Below are 22,996 nucleotides of genomic sequence, written 5' to 3'. Positions count from 1 at the left end.
GGTGTGGTGGTGCACAGTTTGTAATCCCCACGCTTGGGAGGCTGAGACAGGAGAATTGCGCAGGTTCGAAGAGACCCTGTTTTCAAATAAAATATAAAATAGGTCTGGGAGTGTAGCCTGGAAATAAAAGGCCCCTGGGTTCCATCCCCAATACCACCAAAAAAAAAAAAAAAAAAAAAAAAAAAAAGGTAACCATCATTTAGCTAGGCAAAATTGTAAAAAATTGTAAGCGACTTTAGTCCCAGCGTCCCAGGACATTAATGTAAAAGGATCAGGGCAGCAGGGCGTGTAATCCCAGCATTCAGGGGGCTGAGACAGGAGGACTGGAGCTCGCAGACAGCCTCAGCTACTTAGTGAGGCCCTTTGCAACTTAGTGAGACCCTGTTTCAAAATAAAAAACAAGACAAAACAAAAATAGGACTGGGGTACAGCTCGGAGGTTAAATGCCCCTCAGTTCCATCCCCAGCACTGCCAAAAAAAAAAAAAAAAAAAAGTAACCATCTTTGGAAACCCACATATTGACAGTGGGATACATCAACTAAATAATATTATCCATTTGGAAATACTTGCTGTTCTTCTTTGGCTTTTTGAGTGGTATTTTATGTGGCAAATGTTACTCCTATAAGGGCAATGAAAATGGAGCCTGAAAGTGGAACCTGTCTATTCTAACATGTCCCAGGGGCAAAGGGAACAGGGCAAGAGATATAACCTCCATTTAATAAATAAGGAAAGCCTGGACATTCATCTAAAGACAGGGAATTTACAAATGAAACCAGGACCGGACATAGTGGCTCACACCTATAATGTCTATAGCTGGAAGACAGAGACAGGAGGCTCGCAGGTTCAAGACCAGCCCCAGCAATTTAAGAATGTCCTCAGCAACTCAGGAAGACCTGTTTTTTTTAAAAAAAAAAAAAAAATGTCTGAGCCGGGTGTGGTGGTGCATGCTTGTAATCCCAGCATTCAGGAGGCTGAGACTGGAGGATTGCAGTTCCAGGACAGCCTCAGCTACTTAGTGAGGCTCTCTGCAACTCAGTGAGACCGTTTCAAAATAAAGAATAAAAAATAGGGCAGGAGGTGTAGCTCAGAGGTCGAATGCCCCTGAGTCCAATCCCCAGACTCGCCTCCCAAAAAAACGTCTGGGGGTATAACTGTACAACTGAGAGGTAGAACATCACTAGGTTCAACTCTCAATACTACGGAGAGGAGAGGAGAGGAGAGGAGAGGAGAGGAGAGGAGAGGAGAGGAGAGGAGAGGAGAGGAGAGGGAGAACTATAGCAATTAATAGGCTAAGTTCATTGCTTTTGCTCCTAGATGCACTGCCTTCCATGGAACAGGACATACCCCAAACTAAAACAAACTTTTCTCTAGGTTTCTTTACTACCTATATAAGAACATTGTATAAAAGAACACAAGAAGTAAAAAATCTATCCCACAAGAAACTACAAGGAATTATCTTCATGTAACCTATGTTTTCTACTTGGCAGCTTCACAAACTATATATATAAACTGACCTCCGTTAGGGTCAAGGCCAGGCTCATGTGACTCCAGACACTCCACTGGGAAGGAAACACTGGATGTCCAGCATGATAACCTCTCAAAGACAAGGCTCCCTATATCATGATCATGCAGGTGAAAAGGCTGTTACAGTGTAACACAGAATGACTATCACTAAGGTGCACTTGCTACATTAGAGAGAAACTTTTTTTAATTTAAGGTGCATTAATTATTACTAAGGTACTTTTTTTTGTTTGCCAGAGCATGCATATGGCTGCCACAAGTAAAACAAGTTCCTCAACTGTCCTCAACAAGTCCTCTTTAAAAGCTCCTCAACAAGTCTATTTATTTATTTATTTATTTATTTATTTATTTATTTATTTATGGTGTGTCTGGGGATGGAACCCAGGGGCATTTGACCTCCGAGCTACACCCCCTGCCCTATTTTTTATTCTTTATTTTGAAACCGTGTCTCACTAAGTTGCAGAGGGCCTCACTAAGTAGCTGAGGCTGGCCACAAACCGGGATCTTCCAGTCTCAGCCTCCTAAATGCTGGGATTACAAGCATGTGCCACCATGCCCGGCAACAAGTCCTCTTTAAAAGATCAACAAGTCCTCTTTAAAAGATGTCTACAAGATTGGGAGTGGTGGTGCAAATCTGTAATCCCAGGTCTTTGTGAGGCTGAGAAAGGATGAACATAGGTTTGAGGCCAGACTCAGCAACTCAGGGAGACCTTGTTAAAAATAAAAAATAAAAAGGAGCTGGCTATGGCGGAGCATACTTGTAATCCCAGTACTTGGGAAGCTGAGACAGGAGGATCGCAGGTTCGCAGCCAGCCTCAGCTAATTAGTGAGGCCCTCCTCAATTTAGTGAAACTCCATTTCAAAATAAAGACTGAAAAATAGGCCTGGAGGTGTAGCTCAGAGGTAGAATGCCCCTGGGCTCAATTCTCAGTACCACAATGAATGAATGAATGCATGAATGAATGAATAAATGAATAAATGAGGGTGTAGCTCTGAGGTAGAATGCCCTAATTCTACCTCATTTTGGATTCAATCCCTAATACCACATATACACAAAAAGAATATGAAGCCAGAAAACACAATGGTAATTCAGAAACCATAATCCCAAAATTAAATAATTGTGCACTATGCAGCTACAAACATATAGTCATTGGTAGCATATTTTGTTAAAAATGCACGGCAACATCGATATGGTATACCCAAGTTAAAACTGGCTACTCATCCAAGACCTGAGGCTTACAGATGAAGTACGTGTTGATTTGGTTTTAAAATACTAAACGTTTCAGCTGCCGAAATTTATCACCAACTAGAATTTACACAGAAAACACATCTGGTTCATTAAGCATATCAAAATTATGTTTGCTTTGGTTTTCACAGCAGCACATACCTGTGGTCCCAGCTAGTTAGGAGGCTGAGTCAGAAGGATTTCTCAAGCCCACAAGATTGAGGCCAGGCTGCGCAACATAGCAAGGCCCCATCCCAAAATAAATAAATAAATAAATAAATAAATAAATAAATAAATAAATAAATAATAGATAGATAGATAGATAGATAGTATGTCAATTTTCAGAAGGCAGAAAATAAAGAATGAATTGCGAAGCAGAAGATCTGAAAAGGTAAACCAAGGATTTTTTATTTCACAACAGAAACCACTGAAAGGTTTTCTTTTGTTGCAGTGCTGGGGATGAAACCCAGAGTTTTGCACATACTAGGCAAGTGCTCTACCACTGAGCTACGTCCCCAGACCCCTTAACAGATCTCTTTAAAATAAATAAATAAATAAATAAGCTGGGTATGGTGGCACACGCTTGTAATCCCAATACTTAGGAGGCTAAGACAGGAGGACTGCAGGTTTGTCACCAACCTCAGCTACTTAGTGAAGCCCTCCACAACTTAGTGAGACCCTGTTTCAAAAGAAAGAATAAAAAAATAGGGCTCAGAGGTAGATACCCTTGGATTCAATTCCCAGTACCACAAAAAGAAAAAGAGAAAGAAAACATAAGCAAAAATTCATAAATGTTTTCTAAATGCAATATTCTTTACATTTGTGGTTCAGGGAATATTCTTAATTTTCTAAGGATTTATTGAGTAAATCCTTAGAATTTATGTAGCAGTTGTATAGACATGAGATCCCTGAAACTTCTCAAAGCAACCAATAGTAAATTTCACATAATATCAACCTGGGAAACTCCTGGGACAAAGTAGTAGTGCAATAAACAAGCAAACACAGGGCGGGAACTATGGCTAAAAGCATTAAGAAAGAAGAAACCAACTCAAACCAAAATAAGAACCTTTAGGTCTGGGGTACAGCTCAGTGGTAGAGCGCAATACACTAAGCAGGATTAGGTCCTGGGTTCAACCCCCAACATCAAAATAAAAGAGGCACCTTTGTCCTGTGTCTACTCCCCAAACTTTTCCTTATATTTCAATATATAATGTTACCCAGTTTGGGGTAATATATATCAAGGGTCAGGCTAAAGAAGTCTAAACAGTTTTGCTGTTAGGTTCAGAATTACCTTTACATTCCCAAATTTCAAACAGGCTAAGTTCATACTTAGCAACTTGCCACTAACTGTTTACCAAACTTATCTGCAGATCTCAAGTCAATTACCTTCCTCAATCCACTACATACTCACTACTTGATATGTCACTGACATGTCAGAGTGCACATGAAAAATCCAAATAAATTCTCTCTATATACCCTGCCTTACTTTACTTGAATATATCTGTAACAAGTTTTACATTAAATTTACATTTCAGAGCTGGGTGTGGTGGCATACTCTCCTAATCCCATCCTTGGGAGGCTGAGACAGGTTTGAAGACACCCTCAGCAAATAGCGAGACTCTCATTAACCTAGGAGACTGTTTCAAAATAAATTAAAATAGGTCTGGGGGTGTAGCTCAGAGGTGGAATGCCACTAGGTTCAATCCCCAGTGGCACGCGAGCGCCCCACACACACACACACATTTACATTTCAGATGGCTGTTGAACATTGCAATAGAATTAGCACATTATAGAATTACCACAGAATCCTCAAATACACATGGGCTAATATACTCTCTAGAGGCAATTTCAATTACAGTCAAGCATCCCTTAATGATGGGGATATGTTTTGAGAAATGCATCCTTACGCAGTGTCATCTCTGTGCAAACACAATAAAGAATATTTGTACAAACTAAGACAGCTATAACATCAGTAGGTGATATAATTTTACAGGACCACTGTGGTATATGTGATCCACTGACTGAAATGTATGACTATATTTCAAGCACTGAAATTTTATAACCTAGAATAGGATGCCTGAAAATAATGAACTTCAGATTTACTGCTTAGGACAGGCACGGCTCCAATAAATACAATTTAAATGCTCTTATCTATCTAGAGGTAGATTTATTCAGTTAAAAAGGAAGATAATAGTTATAAAGACACAGACTGTGTGTGTGTGTGTGTGTGTGTGTGTGTGTGTGTGTGTGTATGCACATGCACACTTTTTATGGTACTAGGGTTGAACCAAATAGTGCTCTAACTCTGAGCTGTATCCTCAGCCTTTCATTCTTTATTTTGAGATAGGGTCTCAATAAATTGCCCAGGCTGGCCTCCCGATTGTGCTCCTCCTGCCACAGTTTCCAGAGTAGCTGGGACTACAGGCGTGTACCACCACACCCTGCTCATTTATGTCTCTTTCATAGTACTTAAAGTTAACCAGTAAACAGGACCATCTGAACAAGAGCTTTTGTCTTTAACAACCAAAAAAAAAAAAAAATTGGACTCTCCCAAGTATGTGATGGAACTTAGAGCTTCTGATCAAGTACTTTTTCCTCTCTTAAGCCTGGTCATAATTCAAATACTTTACGGAGGCCTTTTCTTTTTGGTTTTTGAAAACCACAGTGAAGGCAGTGTAGCTGCTATTGGTCCTGTATTCAAATACTGTAATAGTTTTTACCACTGTAGGTTCCAAAATACCCTAGTGGTACCAAAAGGTACTCAAAAAACACTGAGTAACAACTGAGAAGAGGGGAATTGTGCCCACTGCCATCAGAGAAAAAGTAAAAAGGAAAGGAAACAGAACAAGGCAGAACCAGATGGGATGCCCTCAGACCAAGGAACATGAAACAGCCGTCACTGGGAGATAAGACGTTCTGGAGATGGACAGTGGTGACAGCTCACAACCCACACGAATGCACTTAACATCACTAAACTGTATGCTTTAAAATGGTTAAAATGGTAGATATATGTTATAATTTTTTATTTTTAAAGAGCTGCTTGGCCAAGTATGACTAGAGACTTTCACAGGAAGAGCTGAGGCTGTGGTGAGGAAGTCTGGCCATGTAAAATATTATGACATATGGTAAGGGGAAAGACTTTTTTGGTGATAAGCAAAAAGGCTCTCACTGAAAAAGCTATATTGTGAGGATATTCTAACAAAATATTTGTATTGTCATGTCTTTGACAAAAGCAGCATGATACTGGTAGCCATTTATGTATAAAATTCAATAATATTCTACTAAAAGAAAATTAGGCTTGTAACTAACTTTATTTCTCAAGGCCCACAGAATTTGAGACTTTAGAAATAAACCTGCTTGGGCTGGAATGCTGCTCAGTAGTAGTGGTCTTGGCTAGTGTGCACCAGCCCTGGATCAAGACTCAGCACACAAAGGGAAGGAAAGAGAGAAACCAGCTTACTTAAAAAGAAATCAAATTAAACTGTTTTAATATAAGTTGTGGATAAGCCTTTTAATTTTACAAATAGGTTTTTAATTTACAGGGGCTAATCCTAAAACAACACTATATTAATATGAGATACTAATATTAATTTTCAGGTTTTATTATACAAATTAAAAAGATGAAGGGCAGATCATTTTAAGAAAACATGTCTTACACTAAACACTCAAAGGTTAAAAGAAAATATGAAATCTCCATTGGTGATAAGGGGCTGACCGCTGACCCAGAGGCCTATCTGTACATTCTTGTCATGCTTTCCAACAAAACTCAAACACACATCTGGCAGTAAAAGTACACATGGTGACTCAAAGAAAGCTGACAGAACTAGAGGTTTTTAAGAAAAGAGTGGACCTACCTCTTCGAATAACCTCCAGACTTGCTGTTTTATCTTCTCTCTCAAAGCTGTGACCAGTCAGACAAAAACTCTAGCATTTTCTCTCCCCACCAAAATCTTTTAAACTTACTGAGCTAGTTGGCAAAATGAAATCAGCCCTGGAGCAAGGTTGAACTCAGTGTGCCACTGAGTAGGAATATCCTACTACTGATCAGGTTCTCAAAAAAACTAACCACTCAAAATGTGGGGTTTTTTAATTTATTTTAAAAAAAAAAAGCTACTTTGCAGCTGGGCGTGGTGGCACACGCTTGTAATTCCCACGCTTGGGAGGCTGAGACAGGAGGATCACACAGGTTCGAAGCCAGCCTCAGCTACTTAGTGAAGCTCTCAGCAACTTAGTGAGACCCTGTTTCCAAATAAAATATAAAAAAGGTCTGGGAGTATAGCCCGGAGGTAGAAAGCCTCTGGGTTCTACCCCCAGTACCAAAAAATGAATAAGTAAATAAATAAAATAAAAATAAAAAAGCTACTTTGTATACAGGACAGGAAAAATAGAGGCAAAAGATGAACTATATAAATTCTATAATGTATAGAAAAAACTGTATAGAAGATAGAGAAAATACTTCCTGTAGTAAGAATGGGTTGAGCCAGTCCTGGTGATGCAAGCCTGTAATCCCAGTACTTTGGAGACTAAGATAAAAGGATCACAAGATAAAAAGATCCCAAGATGGGAGGCCAGCCTGGATAACCTAGTGAGATCCTGTTTCAAAATTTAAAAAAAAAAAAAAAAAAATGGGGCTGGATGTAGTTCAGAGGTAGAACACCCCTGGGTTCAGACCCCAGTACCGTGCATGCACGCGCGCACGCACACACATACACACACATAAAGAGTGGGTTGAAAAAGGGAATTGGAACAGACACATGAAAATTATTTTAACGCAATTAAACACACAGACACACACAAAGGGGGGAAATAAAGATGACCAGCTGCACAAAACCTAGAAAAAATGAATGGCAATAGAATTTAATTATACCATAGAACAACTACTTTGCTCAGCTTCTCAGAAGAGCTGTCACTGGACACTAGGAGAATTTCAAGTAGAAGTAAAGGTACTACACTGAACTACGGCTATTTTCAAGTCTAATTAGTTAGTCTCAAATCCTACCATGCAAATAAATCTCCCATGATTTCTTCATAGCCACTCTTCAGATGAATGCATCTTCTCCTCTAGGTAATAATACAAAAATGAATTTGGCCTGGCGTGGTGGCCCACGCTTGTAATCCCCGCGCTTGGGAGGTGGAGACAGGAGGATCGTGCAGGTTGGAAGCCAGACGCGCTGGCTTAAGAGACCCCGTTTCCAAATAAAAAAGTATAAAAAATAGGTCTGGGAGTGTAACCCAGAGGTAGAAGGGCTTCCAGGAAACCCAGTACCACAAAAAAAAAAAAAAAATGAATTTGTACTTGTCAAAGTTCTTTTCATTTGCTTCTAAGTCTATAATATAATAATTTATGTAATAAGCTTATAATGTAAGCCTCTAGAAGTAGAGACGCAACTAGTATAGTACCCTAAATGAACAAGCAAAGGAAAAACTACTTACAATAATTAGAACAATCCCTGACATACAGTAGATAGTAACTGTCTGTTGAATAAAGGAATTATCATAAAGAGTACCGTCTCCTCCTAATGAAGATGCCTGATTTAAAGAAGCTCTAAAGAACTTCATCTAGACAGCTAGTCACCAGTGCCATAACACAACGTAATGATCAAGAATCTCACCCACCTTCCCCCTCTCTCCCCCACTCCAACACACACACACACACACACACACACACACACACACACACACTGCCAGAACCAAATATGGGGTACTTGTTTTTCCCCTCTCCCTGACTGTCATGACTAAAGTGCCTTTACAGTTTTGTAGCCCTTACAAATCACCTCAGGAGTTGTGCAAAGCACAAGCTGCCCTAATTACATCTTCAGGAGACAGATCTTTCCAAACTTGGGTTCGCTAGAGCTCTCTGTTTCCTCCAATGGGTAAGACCAATCCCTGCAATTTATCTGAAGTGTGGGTCCTGCTCCTGGGCAAAAGATTCTTTTAAGATTATTGACTGGGCATGATGGCAAGTGACTATAGTCCCAGCCACTTGGGAAGCTGAGGCAAGATCACCTGAATTCAAGAGGCAGCCTGGGCAATAAAGCAAAAATCTGCCTTAAAATAAAATCAATGAGTCCTCATTATTAGGCATACCTATAGAAGCCTGACCCATCTACCACTGAGCCCTACATGAATACTACTAGCTATGATTTCCAAACAATCACTCTACTCAATGAATAGACAAGTGTTCAACAAACACATACAAAAAATATGTAGCTATCAACTTAAAAATAGCTATTGTTTGACCAGTGATGGATGACCAGAAGGTGTGATTATAATAATTATATTAATTTCTGAGCATTATTTATATAATCAAAGGCCAAGAAATTTTTTTTTTTTTTTTTTTTTTTGGTGGTACTGGGGTTCCTGGAAGCCCTTCTACCTCCGGAGGCCCTTCTACACTCCCAGACCTATTTTATATTTTTTTATTTGGAAACAAGGTCTCTTAAGCCAGCGCGGCTGACTTTGAACCTGCGCGATCCTCCTGTCTCCGCCTCCCAAGCACAGGGATTACAAGCGTGCGCCACCACGCCCGGCCAAGAAATCTTTTTCTTTTAAAGGCTGAATGGTAAATAAAATTGCTTAGAACCTCTGGGAGAAAACAGAAACACAATAGAATATAAATAAAATAGAACTGCAAGTCAGAATGGTCTGTGATGGCCGAGCACAGTGATAAGTGCTTATAGTCCCAGCTACTCCGGAGGTTGTAGGTGCAAGGAATAAAATGAAAGTTTTGGATACAAATAATCCACACGTCATAATCAACTTGGAAGCAAAAGCCAGGTATGGGCACACACCTGTAATCCTAGTACTTGGGAGGCTGAGACAGAAGAATTAGAGGTTCAAGGCCAGCCAGGCTCAGCAAGTAGTGAGACTCTCATCAACCTAGTGAGACCCTGTTTCAAAATAAAAATAAATCAGGGCTGGGGATGTAGCTCAAGGGTAGAATATCCCTGGGTTCAATCCCCAGTACTACCAAAAAACCAAAAGAAACAAACAAATAAAAAACAAACTTGGAAGCAAAATACAAGAAATGTCAACAGTAGTGACCACTTAAGTCAACAGTAGTGACCACTAACCACAGGAATACAGAGACACCTCTCGTAGGTGAAATGTCTCTCATTCCTCTCAGTCTGTAAATCCTCCTACTATCAAAAGAGGACTGTTTCTATATGTTTATCCTTCTCGGCAAACAGCTATAAATCACAGGGACATATTTTTAACATAAATTGCTCATGCCAATTGAAATCTATATTTAATCATAGGCAACTAACTGCTACTCTCTCACGAGCTCAATTACTAACATCATTATCTGTTCTACCTGAGGTGGGGGGGATTGCTAATTGTGTTTACAATTAAATACATGAATAAGTAAATGAATTAATATTTTATTATTTTTATTATTTTAATATTTTAATTAACAACTACTGATATATACTAGTACAGCCTACATGATGTCAAACACAGCTGGAAACTTCACACATCCAAGAAGTCTTGCCTGTTATGTCTGAGAACACCTTATCTCAAAACCATGTTTTCATCTCCCCACTACCACAACTGGACTGAAAGAATCTGTCCTGACGGAGAGCTCATTAAGAAACATAACCACACCTAACAGCAGCACACAGGCCGCCCCAGTGAGGGAGCAAATGACTCACAGTACCTGTTGGCTTGAACTCGTTCATGTACTACATTAGCTTTTATGACCCTGCTGGAATGCAAGCCAGAAATCTAAAAAACAACGTGCAAAATACATACGGGGGTAGATGTTGGAAGTCAGAAAGAAATCAAGAATCAAACATCATAATTTTGAAGCTTGATGTTCAACACATTACAATGAAAAACCAACAGGTAAAGAGTTGGGCTTGAGAAAACCATTTCTAGTTGGTTGTCATTTCACTTTATACTCACACACAAATCGTGGGGCCTCCTATTTTAAGAAAAAAAAAAAAAAAGAAAAAGCTTCACAGCAGAAGGCAAAAGGTGAGGAGGAAAGCAATCTTTCCCGGTTGGCCACCAAACAGTAAGCAAGAAAGTAATTACTCTAAAAAGGGGAAAAGACTGTAACTAATCAGATCAAAATGGAGATGCAAAATAGAGCTTAATTTTCTCCACTGGCCACCTTCATATACGAAGCTTCCTTTTAGAGGAAAGAGGTTAATTAAGCACAGACCCTCTAACTTTATCCCTGCAAAAAGTCAAGACTGTGGAACTCTAGGAAGCTAGCATTCTTTAAAATGGAAAATGTTTCTCTTTCATAAACAGAGAAGCCTGAGGACTGCTCCAAAGGAGGCTTATTGAAATGCTAAACTCACCTAAAATGAAATTTAGCACTTTTAAACTATAATTTGAAGAAGGAAAAGCATCCATCCAGTCTGATTTTATCACCTTTCCAAATTCCAACATTTTTTTTAAAAAAATACTATTTGATGCAATACCGTTTAACAAGATTCAAATTGTGTTAAACAGCCTGGTGAAGTGGTACACCACATAATCCCAGCTAACCAGGAGGCTTAAGAAGGAAGAAGCAAGTTCTAGGCCAACCAAGGCAATTTAGCCAGGAGATCTTGTCTCAAAATAAAAATTAAGCCAGGTGTGGGGGCGCACGCTTGTAATCCCCGCGCTTGGGAGGCTGAGACAGGAGGATCTCATAGGTTTTAAGCCAGCCTCAACTACTTAGTGAGGTTCTCAGCAACTTAGTGAGACTCTGTTTCCAGATAAAGTATAAAATAGGTCTGGGAGTATAGCCTGGAGGTAGAAAGCCCCTGGGTTCCACCTCCAGTACCACCAAAAAAATAAAAAATTAAAAAATTTAAATTTAAATTTAAAAAGGGCTGGGGATATAACTCAGAACAGTACTGAGTTCAATTCCCAATTCAAAACAAAACAAAACATTATACTAAGATAATCCTAAATGTCATTTTAAAAGTGTATAACAAAGAATAATCTATCCTGATTTGAATATAAATTTTGGTGCAGAGCGGGCTGGCGAGCAGGGGGCGGGCGGACATCTTGGGATCGGTGGAGTGGCCAGGCCGGCCAAGCCGGGGGCCGCGGACGCCAGGTCTATTCTCAGAGCAATGGGCCGAGGAGACTGAGATGCCACCATGATTGGAGGCTTATTCATTTATAATCACAAGGGGGAGGTGCTTATCTCCCGAGTCTACCGAGATGACATTGGAGATCCTGGACTTTGGCTACCCACAGAACTCAGAGACAGGCTCACTGAAAACCTTTATCACCCAGCAGGGCATCAAGAGTCAGCATCAGACAAAAGAAGAACAGTCCCAGATCACCAGCCAAGTGACCGGGCAGATCAGCTGGCGGCGGGAGAGCATCAAATATCACCGGAATGAGCTCTTCCTGGATGTGTTGGAGAGTGTGAACCTGTTCATGTCCCCACAGGGGCAGGTGCTGAGCGCCCACGTATCAGGCCGGGTTGTAATGAAGAGCTATTTGAGTGGCATGCCCTAGTGCAAGTTTGGGATGAATGACAAGATTGTCATAGAAAAGCAGGGCAAAGGCATAGCTGATGAAACAAGCAAGAGCGGGAAGCAATCAATTGCCATTGATGACTGCACCTTCCACCAGTGTGTACGACTCAGCAAGTTTGACTCTGAACGGAGCATCAGCTTTATTCCGCCAGATGGAGAGTTTGAGCTCATGAGGTATCGTACCACCAAGGACATCATCCTTCCTTTCCGGGTGATCCCCCTCATGCGGGAAGTGGGATGCACCAAGCTGGAGGTCAAGGTGGTCATCAAGTCAAACTTCAAACCTTCACTGTTGGCCCAGAAGATTGAGGTGAGGATCCCAACCCCACTGAACACAAGTGGTGTGCAGGTGATCTGCATGAAGGGGGAGGAGGCCAAGTACAAGGCCAGCGAGAACGCCATTGTGTGGAAGATCAAGCGCATGGCAGGCATGAAGGAATTGCAGATCAGTGCAGAGATTGAGCTGCTGCCCACCAGCAACAAGAAGAAATGGGCTTGGCCCCCCATTTCCATGAACTTTGAGGTGCCATTTGCACCCTCTGGCCTCAAGGTGCGCTACTTGAAGGTGTTTGAACCGAAGCTGAACTACAGCGACCACGATGTCATCAAATGGGTGCGATACATTGGCCGCAGTGGCATTTATGAAACCCGCTGCTAGCTGCCCAGGGGCAGCTAGTCCACTTCCCCACCCACCCTCTTCCACAGGTCCAGGTGCCCCTGCCACCACACATCAGTGTCTCCTCCCTTCTGCTTTGCTGCCTCCCCTTTGCACCAGCCCCTGAGTCTAGGTCTGGACAACTGCATTGCGAGACTGGTGGAGCAGTCCCTGGGCTCCCTGGGCAGGGTGGTTTCAGGGGCTCCCACTCTTCCAAATCCATCTGTCCTGGCCTAGTGCCAGACTCTTGAGTTCTATGACCAAAGCCAGGTGGGCCCCCTCTCCTCCGAACCCCTGTGGCCACACCTCTGGAGTGGGAGGGTTGACTGCCCCTCAACTCAGAGCTCCCCCAAAGGCCAGTAATGGATCCCTAATCCTCAGTCCCTCTTCTGCTTTGGGATAGTGTGAGCTTCATTTTGTACACGTGTGACTTCGTCCAGTTATAAACCCAATAAACTCTGTAGAGTGGGAAAAAAAAAATTTGGTGCAATGTATACTGGTCATTCCTACTTTTATATATTGTGGTGCTAGAGGTTGAACCCAGGGGCATTCGATCTCTGAGCTATACCCTCAGCCCTATTTTTTATTCTTTATTTTGAAACAGGGTTGCAGAGGGCCTCACTAAGTAGCTGAGGCTGGCCATAAACCTGTGATCTTCCTGTCTCAACCTCCCAAGTACTGGATTACAAGTGTGAGCCACTATGCCCGGCTTCCTACCTTTTGTTTTTGCTGATGGGAACCAGTTAACTACTAGTCAAAAAATTTTTAAGGTAAATGGCACCTGGACTCTCCAATTCATACTCTTCTACTTCAGTAATTGAATTACAACTTACTATATACATAGTATTTAGCAGGGTGTGGTGGTACACGCTTGTAATCCCATCATTCGGGAGGCTGAGACGGAGGATCTTGGTTCACGGACAGCCTCAGCTACTTAGTGAGGCCTTTGCAACTCAGTGAGACCTTGTTTCAGAATAAAGAATAAAAAATAGGGCAGGGGGTGTAGCTCGGAGGTCAAATGCCTCTGGGTTCTATCCCCAGACCGGCAAAAAAAAAAAAAAAATAGTATTTATGTGTAGGTTCACATAGTATTTGTGTTCCAATATATACCCAAACATACTTTTGGCTTTAGTTAAATATAATAATGAGAAGAATGTCCCAATAATAGTATAAACTAAAGACTGGGCCTTGAAGAATGAACAGCATTTTCACCAGTAGAAAAGGAACAGGAGGACAGTCCCACCCAAAGATGTGAACAAAGACTGAGGACCACAAGGTCGCCTCTAGAAGCTAGCACAGCTGAAGTCTAGGATGCAATGGAGAAAAGAGCCCGAAAGGCTAGCCGGAGTTCAAACCACCAAGAGATTTTAATGCCAAAGCTCACAGATTTTCGGCTTTTTTCTCCAAGCAACAGTCAGCAGAGAATTTTAAGCAGAAGGATGACCATTATAAACTGTGCCAAATATAGACTTTCCACAGATAAGAAATGATGAATTTCACACAGAATCTCCTTATGTTTTGTTATGTACAACCTTTACTGGAAAAAGAGGCAAGATGTGGATGCCATGGCTATCAGCACACATTTCCTTATGCAATAGTATTAAGAGTCCTTAACTCTTTGCTTAGCATAAACTTTCCAAAAAGGCTCTTTGTCATCCTGACCCATTTTATCTAACACAAACAACACAAACCAGAGGGAAGTGACACTTTACTAACATGTGCTCAACCCTCAGGCCAAACATTTGCTGTATGTGTTTGTTTCTATCCTTACTCCAGGAGGCTGTTTTTTATTTGTTCGACATAGACTAAGGAAGGAACTTCTCCATGCCCCCAGGGCACCAACTCATAACTTTACTCCAACTTCCCTGCACTTTCCTCAAATAAATTTTTGATTACTATAATTATACGCCTTATACCATTAACAAAGTTAAAAAGCTTTTCCAGTAGTTTTATATTTATAAGACTGTAACTCTACCCCCAGTTCTAATCTAGATGTTTTCATTCATGTAAAATAACTTCCCGAGCCGGGCGTGGTGGCGCACGCTTGTAATCCCCACACTTGGGAGGCGGACACAGGAGGATCGAGCAAGCTCGAAGCCAGCCACGCTGGCGTAAGAGACCCTGTTTCAAAAATATAAAATAGGTCTGGGAATGTACCCCAGAGATAGAAGGGCTTCCAGGAACCCCAGTAACACCAAAAAAAAAAAAAAAAATTAAAGTAACTCCCAGAACCCTGTAAGTCCTAAAGATTAGTAAAAGAGTAACTATACCTTAAGATAATCCCACCTGTACCGTCATCACTCCTTCCCGCTCCCACGCCAACTTAAAAGCAGGAAAATAACACAGGAGGTAAGAAACGGCCTGCTGCCCTGGTGCCTCCATCCAGTGGTGGCCCGCTCTTAGACTTCACATTAGAAGCAGAGAAAGAGGAACCATGCTAATCTTCTTTATAAAGAATTCACATAAGATAGCATGTGGAAAAAGAAAGGCTGCTTTCCTTATCTTTAAGTTCTAAATTAAAATTCCCAATAACTACAGTCTATTTGAGGCCTGTGATCAAAGGCTAGAAATGGGCCTAGCAAAAGTATAGAATAATAATTTTAAAAAATGAAAGAAGTAATTATTATTTTTTTTTTGCAGGTCTAGGGATGGAACCCAGGGGCATTTGACCTCCAAACTATACCCACTGCCCTATTTTTTATTCTTTATTTTTTATTCTCAGCTACATTAGTGAGACCCTCTGCAACTTAGTGAAATAAGTAATTCTTGAATTGAGGCTTCTGCTCACCTCTGTTACCACTTTTGTTCCTACGTTGCTCTAACAAAAAGTTTCTGCTATTAGTGATTACTTCATTTGTTTTCTTACCTCAAAGACTCAGTAATATCAGACCATATCCATAAGCAACGAAATCATTGCTTTATCTTTAAGAGATAACTGAACTCCGGTATTTATTGCAAGTGGTATTCACAAAGCCAAGACGTAGAATCAACCCAAGGGTCCATCAACTGATGAATGGATAAAGAAAATGTAGTATGTATACACAGTGGAATGCTATTCAGTCAATAAAAAATAAATAAAATAAAATAAAAAGAATCAAATCCTGTCATCTACAGCAACAAGGATGGGCCTAGAGAATAGGTTAAGTAAAATAAGCCAGGCACAAAAAGACAAATCCCAAGTGATCTCATTCACATGTGGAATCTAAAAAGCTGATCTCAAAGAAGCAGGAAGTAGAATGGTGGTTACCAGAGGCTTTGATGTTTGGGAATGGAGGAAGAGATAAAGAGATGTTGGTCAAAGGGAATATAATTATGGTTAGATAGGAGAAATCTGTGTTCCAAATAAATAAATAGAAAGTAGGAGCTGGGCGTGGTGGCACACGCTTGTAATCCCCACGCTTGGGAGGCTGAGACAGGAGGATCTTGGGAGGCTGAGACAGGAGGATCGCACAGGTTCGAAGCCAGCCTCAGCTACTTAGTGAGGCTCTCGGCAACTTAGTGAGACCCTGTTTCCAAATAAGATATAAAAATAGGTCCGGGAGTATAGCCCTGAGGTAGAAAGCCTCTGGGGTTCCACCCCTTGTACCACCAAAAAATCAAAAGTAGGTAAAGTAGGTAAGTGACCTGCTTTCTCCCCAGGGCTGAGAGAGAAACGAGAAATAACTATGGAGTTTCTTTAGTATATGTATTTGTGATAATGGGGGTTGGAACCAGGGCCTTTCAATTGGTGCACAGTACTCTTCCAGAGAGCTCCCTCCCCAGCTGTACTAAATCCTATATTAAATTAAATTTGAGGTAGAGTCTTGCTAAGTTGTCCATGCTGGCTTCAAACTTTCAGTTTTTCTGTCTCTTCAGTAGCTAGGATTTCAGGCATGTGCCTCCAGTGGTTCCTGGCTTGGAGTTTCTTTTTTATATGATGATATTGCTCTTCAATTGATTGAGGTGATGATTGTACGATATACTAAGAACCACTGGATGTACACTTTAAAAGGATAAATTGTGTAATTCATAAGTTAGATCTCAAAAAAGCTGTTTAAAAAAAAAAACCCAACTGAGGGGTATAGCTCAGTATTATGGCATGTATTTAGCATGCACCAAGCCCCGAGTTTGACCTCTTACACACACACACACACACACCAATGCAAAGGCAAACAAACATATATCTAAGAATGCAAATTGATGCCTGAGGAGTTTGGACCATACATGACCATGGTACCAAAAACTACTATGGTACCAACTAAGAAATTCTTTAGTTTAGAAAAAAATGAAGAGTTGTACTCAAGAAATATGTTTACAGCAAGTTAGAGCTTAAGCTGCAAGTCAGCTGCCCTACATGTTTCACTAACAAGACCAGAAAGGTTTGGGACACATTGTAGTGAATTATAAACAAAATCTTGTAGAAACTTTATAAACATTGAAAGCAATTAGCCTGTGAAAGTTCTTTAACCAAATGCTAATAGAACAATTCCTCCTAGTATTACCATGTCAGTCACCAAACAATTTTATGTTGACATCAAGCATAAATGAGAATGCCCATCACTAAGACTGCTAACTGCCTGGCCTAAAAAATAGCACCAAAAAGGCATGGTTGCATCCCAGTACTTGGGAGGCTGGAACCGGAGAATCACAAGTTTACTGCCAACTTCAGCAACTTAGTGAGCCCCTCTGCAAGTTAATGAGACCATGTTTCTGATAAAAAATAAAATAGAGCTGGGAGTATAGTTTAGAGGTAGGATGCCTCTGGGTTCAAATCTCCAGTAACTACACACGTACGCACACACACACGCATACACAGATTCATGTGCGCAGCAGCGTTAGCAAAGGAAAAGAAACTTTTGGGGGGGGGGTGCTAAAGGTTGAACTTGCCAGCATTCTACCTCCAAGCTACACTCTCAGCCCTATTTTACTTCTTACTTTGAAACAGAGTCTCCCTAAATTTCAGGGTGGGGGCTTACGAACTTGCTGAGGCTGGCTGCAAACCTGTGATCCTCCTGTCTCAGACTCCCAAGTACTGTGATTACGAGTGTGCTACCATGCCAGACTTAAAAGCAGCATTTAAAATAATCTCTTTACTTTACAAATTTTTAAAGTATGTGACAACCCCATTAAAATATACAAGTTTTATTTTTATTTATTGCTTAAAAATAATTTATAAACCGGGTGTAGTGGCACATGCTTGTAATCCCAGCATTCAGGAGGCTGAGACAGGAGAGTCACAGTTCACGGACAGCCTCAGCAACTTAGTGAGGCCCTTTACAACTCAGTGCGACCCTGTTTCAAAATAGAGAATAAAAACAAAATAGGGCTAGGATGAAGCTCGGAGGTAGAATGCACCTGGGTTCCATCCCCGGTACAAAAAAAAAAAAAAAAAATTGCTTTAATTTAAAAAATGACACTATAATCCAAGGTAACTTTTCAGGATAAAAAGACCTCTATCTTTACTTGAAAGGGTCCTATGAGTATCTGGGGAAACTAAAACTTGATCTGGGGTAATAAACTCTACTAGTTCTATCAATCTTCCCATGCAAATAAAGCAAAATCTTCATCACTATATCTATTTAATAAACATAACACACACACACACACACACACACACACACACACACACACATACTCTCAATCAAAATACTCAGCCACGTTGCAAAACGTTGAGAATGCTAATTCCAACCAACTATTAGCAACCTCACCATTTTAGTTTTTAAATCCTGAGTCACATAACAATAAATATATACTGCCAAAAGTCTTTTTAAAAAGTAGTGAGAAGCTGGGCATGGTAGCACACACTTGCAATCCCAGTGCTTGGGAGGCTGAGATAGGAGGATCACAGGTTTGCAGCCAGCCTCGGCTACTTAGTGAGGCCCTTTGCAACTTAGTGAGACCCTGTTTCAAAATAAATAAAAAATAGGGCTGAGGTATTTAGAAGCAGAATGTCCCTGGGTTCAATACCTAGTGCGCGCGCGCGCGCACACACACACACACACACACACACACACACACACTTATGTGGGAGAACTGCATGATTTAAATAATCAAAACCCTAAACTAGTATTTATTGACTAAGAAAATAATGGAGGGAGGAGGTGTGGCTCAGAGTTTTTGTTGACAGCCTGTTTACTAAGGCAGCCTAGCAACATTTCCCCCAGCCTCTCCCAGAGGCAAGTATGGGTCATAGTCCTGCTTTCTCTAAGTATATAGGACCAACCCTTGATCTCTGGGGGATAGTTTAGAACCATCTGCGGGAAAACAAAAGCTGTCTGGTTTAGAAGGGAATATTTTCCAAAGGGAATGCAGCAGTTTTTTTCCACACTTACTTCCTTTTAGAGCTAACAGCCTTGCACGGGGGTTCCACACAGCAGCAGTCAGGGGGAAGAAATGAATCACAAAAATTAATCAAGGTCTTAATATTAAGTTATCTAACAATCCAAACTTGGAGACAGAGGTAAATCTGAGCAGGCAGAATGACCTACCAAAGCCCAAGGAACACTCACTGTTGTTGCAGAGAGCCACAGAAAGGAATGTCGCAACCATTAAGCAATCAGTCTTTCAAATGCAAAAACCCTCACAAATCCAACCTCCACATGGACACACATATCTCAATACATGTGTAGGGGCAGAAAAGGGGGCAATCTACTTTCTGCCCAGCAGAAATCACGGTCAACACCCTATACCATAAGACAGGTTAACAAGAAAAAAGCCTAATAAATGTCTTTGATCATAATTTTACATGATTGAAAACACAAAGACCCAGGATGAATTATCCATTTTCATGCTTAGGTTTAATGAAACATGGACAGCCACGTAGAAATATGATCGGACAAAAAAGGGTATGATCTAATGTGAACGGGAAAGGCCTGTATGGCCAGATATTTCTTGGCTTCTCTACATAACATTTCTTCCTCTGGGTATGAGGACTCCTTATGAAACAAAATCTTTATCATCTACCCTCTGAGAAGGTCAGAGGGTTTCTTTATGGCCAACTTTCAGACAGAAATCCAGGGGAAGATTAGAGTAATAGTTTTAAGTTTTATGGCTGGCTTTGGGAGAACAGTCCATTCTAGTATAAGAATTACAATTCTTATTTATAAGAAAATCATAAAAAACCTTGATGCAATATCAAATGTCTTGACTTTACATTTTCAAATTTTTCAAAAATAACTTAGTATATATTATATTGCCTAAAGCACAACACTGTCCAATATAAACATAATGTGATTGGCTGGGGATACACCTCAGTGGTGAAGCGCTTGCCTATCATGCACAAGGGCCGGGGAAGAAGATGAAGAGGGAGGAGAAAAATAATATGAGCCATATGTATAGTCTAGTAGTCACAGTAATAAGAATGAAAAGATACAGATAAAATTAGTTTTCCTATTTAACACACTACATAAAGATATCATCTTTTCAACATATAAATAATCTAATGTGCATTTTATACTTAATGTACATCTCAATTCAAACTGGGCACATTTCAAGTCACATACGGCTAGGTACTACCATACTAGATGGTATGGTTACAGCATTTCACTTCACAAGTAGTTTTACATCCCTACTCAAAATGAAAATAAGGGTATTCTGTAACCATCACTTCCTCAAAAAATAATTTTTTGACAGTTTTGGAGATTAACTTAGACCCTCGAGCATGCTAGCAAGCACTCTACCACTGAGCTACATTCCTCAGCTCAGTACTTACAATTTTCTTTTTCTCTAAGAGGGGATCTTGCTCTGTTGCCCACACTGGCCGTCAGCTCCTGGGCTTAAGCGATCCTCCTGCTTCAGCCTCCTGAGCACCTGGGAGAACAAGAATGTTCTACCACACCTGACTTACTTATACTTTGAATTTTATGATCTTTCTTTTTTTTTTTTTTTTTTTTTTTTTGGTGGTACTGGGGTTCCTGGAAACCCTTCTACCTCCGGGCTACACTCCCAGATCTATTTTTTACATATATATTTTATTTGGAAACAGGGTCTCTTAAGCCAGCGCGGCTGGCTTCGAACCTGCACGATTTTCCTGTCTCTGCCTACCAAGCGTGGGGATTACAAGCGTGCGCCACCACGCCTGGCAAATTTTGTGATTTTTTTTTTTTAAACAGGCTCTTGATAAGTTGCTGAGACTGACCCCGACCTGCAAGCTTCCTGTCTCAGTCTCCCATACAACACACAAAGCTAATACTAAGAATTTTTTAAATTCATTTTTAATCATTTATTCTAGAATTCTACCTGTACCACTTGTCTCTCTTTGGTCTAAGATCTACTTCCCTCTTATTTTCAGACTAATCTGCAATTTCCTATCACTTCTCTCATTTTCTAAGCTTTCTCAATGACCAAAATCTTATATGTAAATTCTAAGCAGTATAGAGTTTTGTTTTTGTTTTCCTGGTATAGCTCTCTGCTTCCTTACAAGGCCCTTCACTAGTCCCTGGTTAGGCTACTTTTTATTATTACCGTCATAATCTTCTTTTTAATCTGTCATTTCCACCCTGGAGTAAAGGAAAGTTCCTTATCAGAAATGTGGGTATAAGGTAAGGAACTGTGCTTTAACTGCTGTTTGACCATTGCTGAATGCAAGCAATCCTATCATCACCAATTCCTATTACCTTACAGTTTTTAAGAACATTTTTGTTGTCAGCGTAATCTTTGGAAGCTCATCTCATTTGGGCTCTTTCTGACAGTACTCGGACCTCACACATGAAGCCGGGGTCAGATTAGAAACCATCCTGCCGCTGAACAATGGAGAAAGGCTGTTCCAGAATCAGCTATTCCATCCGTTTTACCGCCCACAATGCACTTCTGCATACGTTATCTGATCTGATCTTACAAAAGTAGCATAAGAAAAAAACTGAAATGATATACATACAACAAAAAGGGGTTTTATCTTCTCATATTATTTATTTGTTGGTGCTAGAGATGAACTCAGGGCCTTGTATATGTTAAGTACGTACTCTACCCTGGAGCTATATCCCAAGCCCTTGTCTTCTAATTTTAAAATTATTTTAGCCTTCCAAAGCCAGAGATAGTGGTGTACACCTGTAGTCCCCGCTACTAGGGAATAAGAGGCAAGAGAATTACTTGAGACCAAGAGTTCAAGGCTAGAGTTCAAGGCTAGCCTAAATAACATAGAAAGCCCCAGCTAAAAAAAAAAAACAAAAAACTTTTTTTCATGTTGAGGACAGAATTATCATATTCAGAGTATATTCACATGGATACATTTTCTACAAAGCAACTTATAGGGTATTAGCATCAGATATTATTACAATGTAAAAATAGGAGAGTAAGGGGTATGTGTGTGTGTGTGTGTGTGTGTGTGTGTGTGTGTGGTTGTGTGTGTTACTAGGCAGTAGACCCAGGGGTGTTCTACCACTGAGCTACACCCCAGCCCTTTTAATTTTTTTAATTTTGAAACAGGATCTCCTTATACCCAGCTATGTTTTTCGGGTTTTTATTTTGTTTTATACTTTTATTGGTACACTGTAATTCTACATCATAGTGAGGTTCAGAGTGATAAAAATAAACATTTACCCAGTACTTGTGTATTTTCCACAGCTCACCCCCCTTCCTACCCATACATGTTGATGAGATTGGTAGTGATTGTTACGGTTTGAGAAGAAGACTGAAGATGTTATGGTTTTGGAAATTGTCCCCGGACACCTTTGTTAGATGCCTGGGAATAATTCCCCCCCCAAAAAAAAAATACCACAAAAAGATTAAAAAGTGCGGGTTCTTGTCCTGAGCTAAAGATAGATATGCAATAGCCTGGACTCTTGCTGAAGATTTAAAGAAGTTTATTAAAAAGATAGAAATACAGACAGTTGCAGCCTCAGGGTAACATGAGGGGGGTGCTTCGAAGGAAATCATCAAAAATCCCTGGATGCAGAGTATTCTTATAGGCAGCCAGACCGAATCTGTGGCAGGTGGTTTGATATGTAAATGTCCTGCCCTATCTCTAACCCAGGTATCCTGCTCTGTCTCCAACCCAACCAGATCCACCCCCTCTGGGGCAGGGGGGGGCAGCTCTGTCTCTGGCACAGACCCCCACACGTTTTGCTACACTCTAGAATGTGTTAAGTTGCTTCCTGGAATCTGGGATTTCCTCACATCCTTGAGGAAATT

General features: G+C 40.6%; 2 protein-coding genes across 2 annotated transcripts in view; one reads left to right on the top strand and one right to left on the bottom strand.

The window, feature by feature from the left end:
* The window catches only part of MCU (mitochondrial calcium uniporter), a gene marked incomplete at both ends in the record, with an annotated part of 180,900 nt that overhangs the window by 128,346 nt on the left and 29,558 nt on the right, over window positions 1-22,996 (bottom strand). The gene's annotated exons all lie outside the window — the stretch shown is intronic.
* LOC308261936 (AP-2 complex subunit mu-like) lies at window positions 11,912-12,892 on the top strand (the record flags this gene model as incomplete). The annotated part of the gene is given in 2 exon segments (XM_080694123.1): window positions 11,912-12,211; window positions 12,215-12,892. Coding segments are annotated over 2 exon segments (978 nt in total).

Source organism: Muscardinus avellanarius (genome assembly GCF_963383645.1).
Source record: "Muscardinus avellanarius genome assembly, chromosome: 4".
NCBI classification, from domain to species: domain Eukaryota; kingdom Metazoa; phylum Chordata; class Mammalia; order Rodentia; family Gliridae; genus Muscardinus; species Muscardinus avellanarius.
The sequence above is the reverse complement of the archived record's forward strand: the minus strand, read 5'-3'. Positions and strand labels throughout refer to the sequence as shown.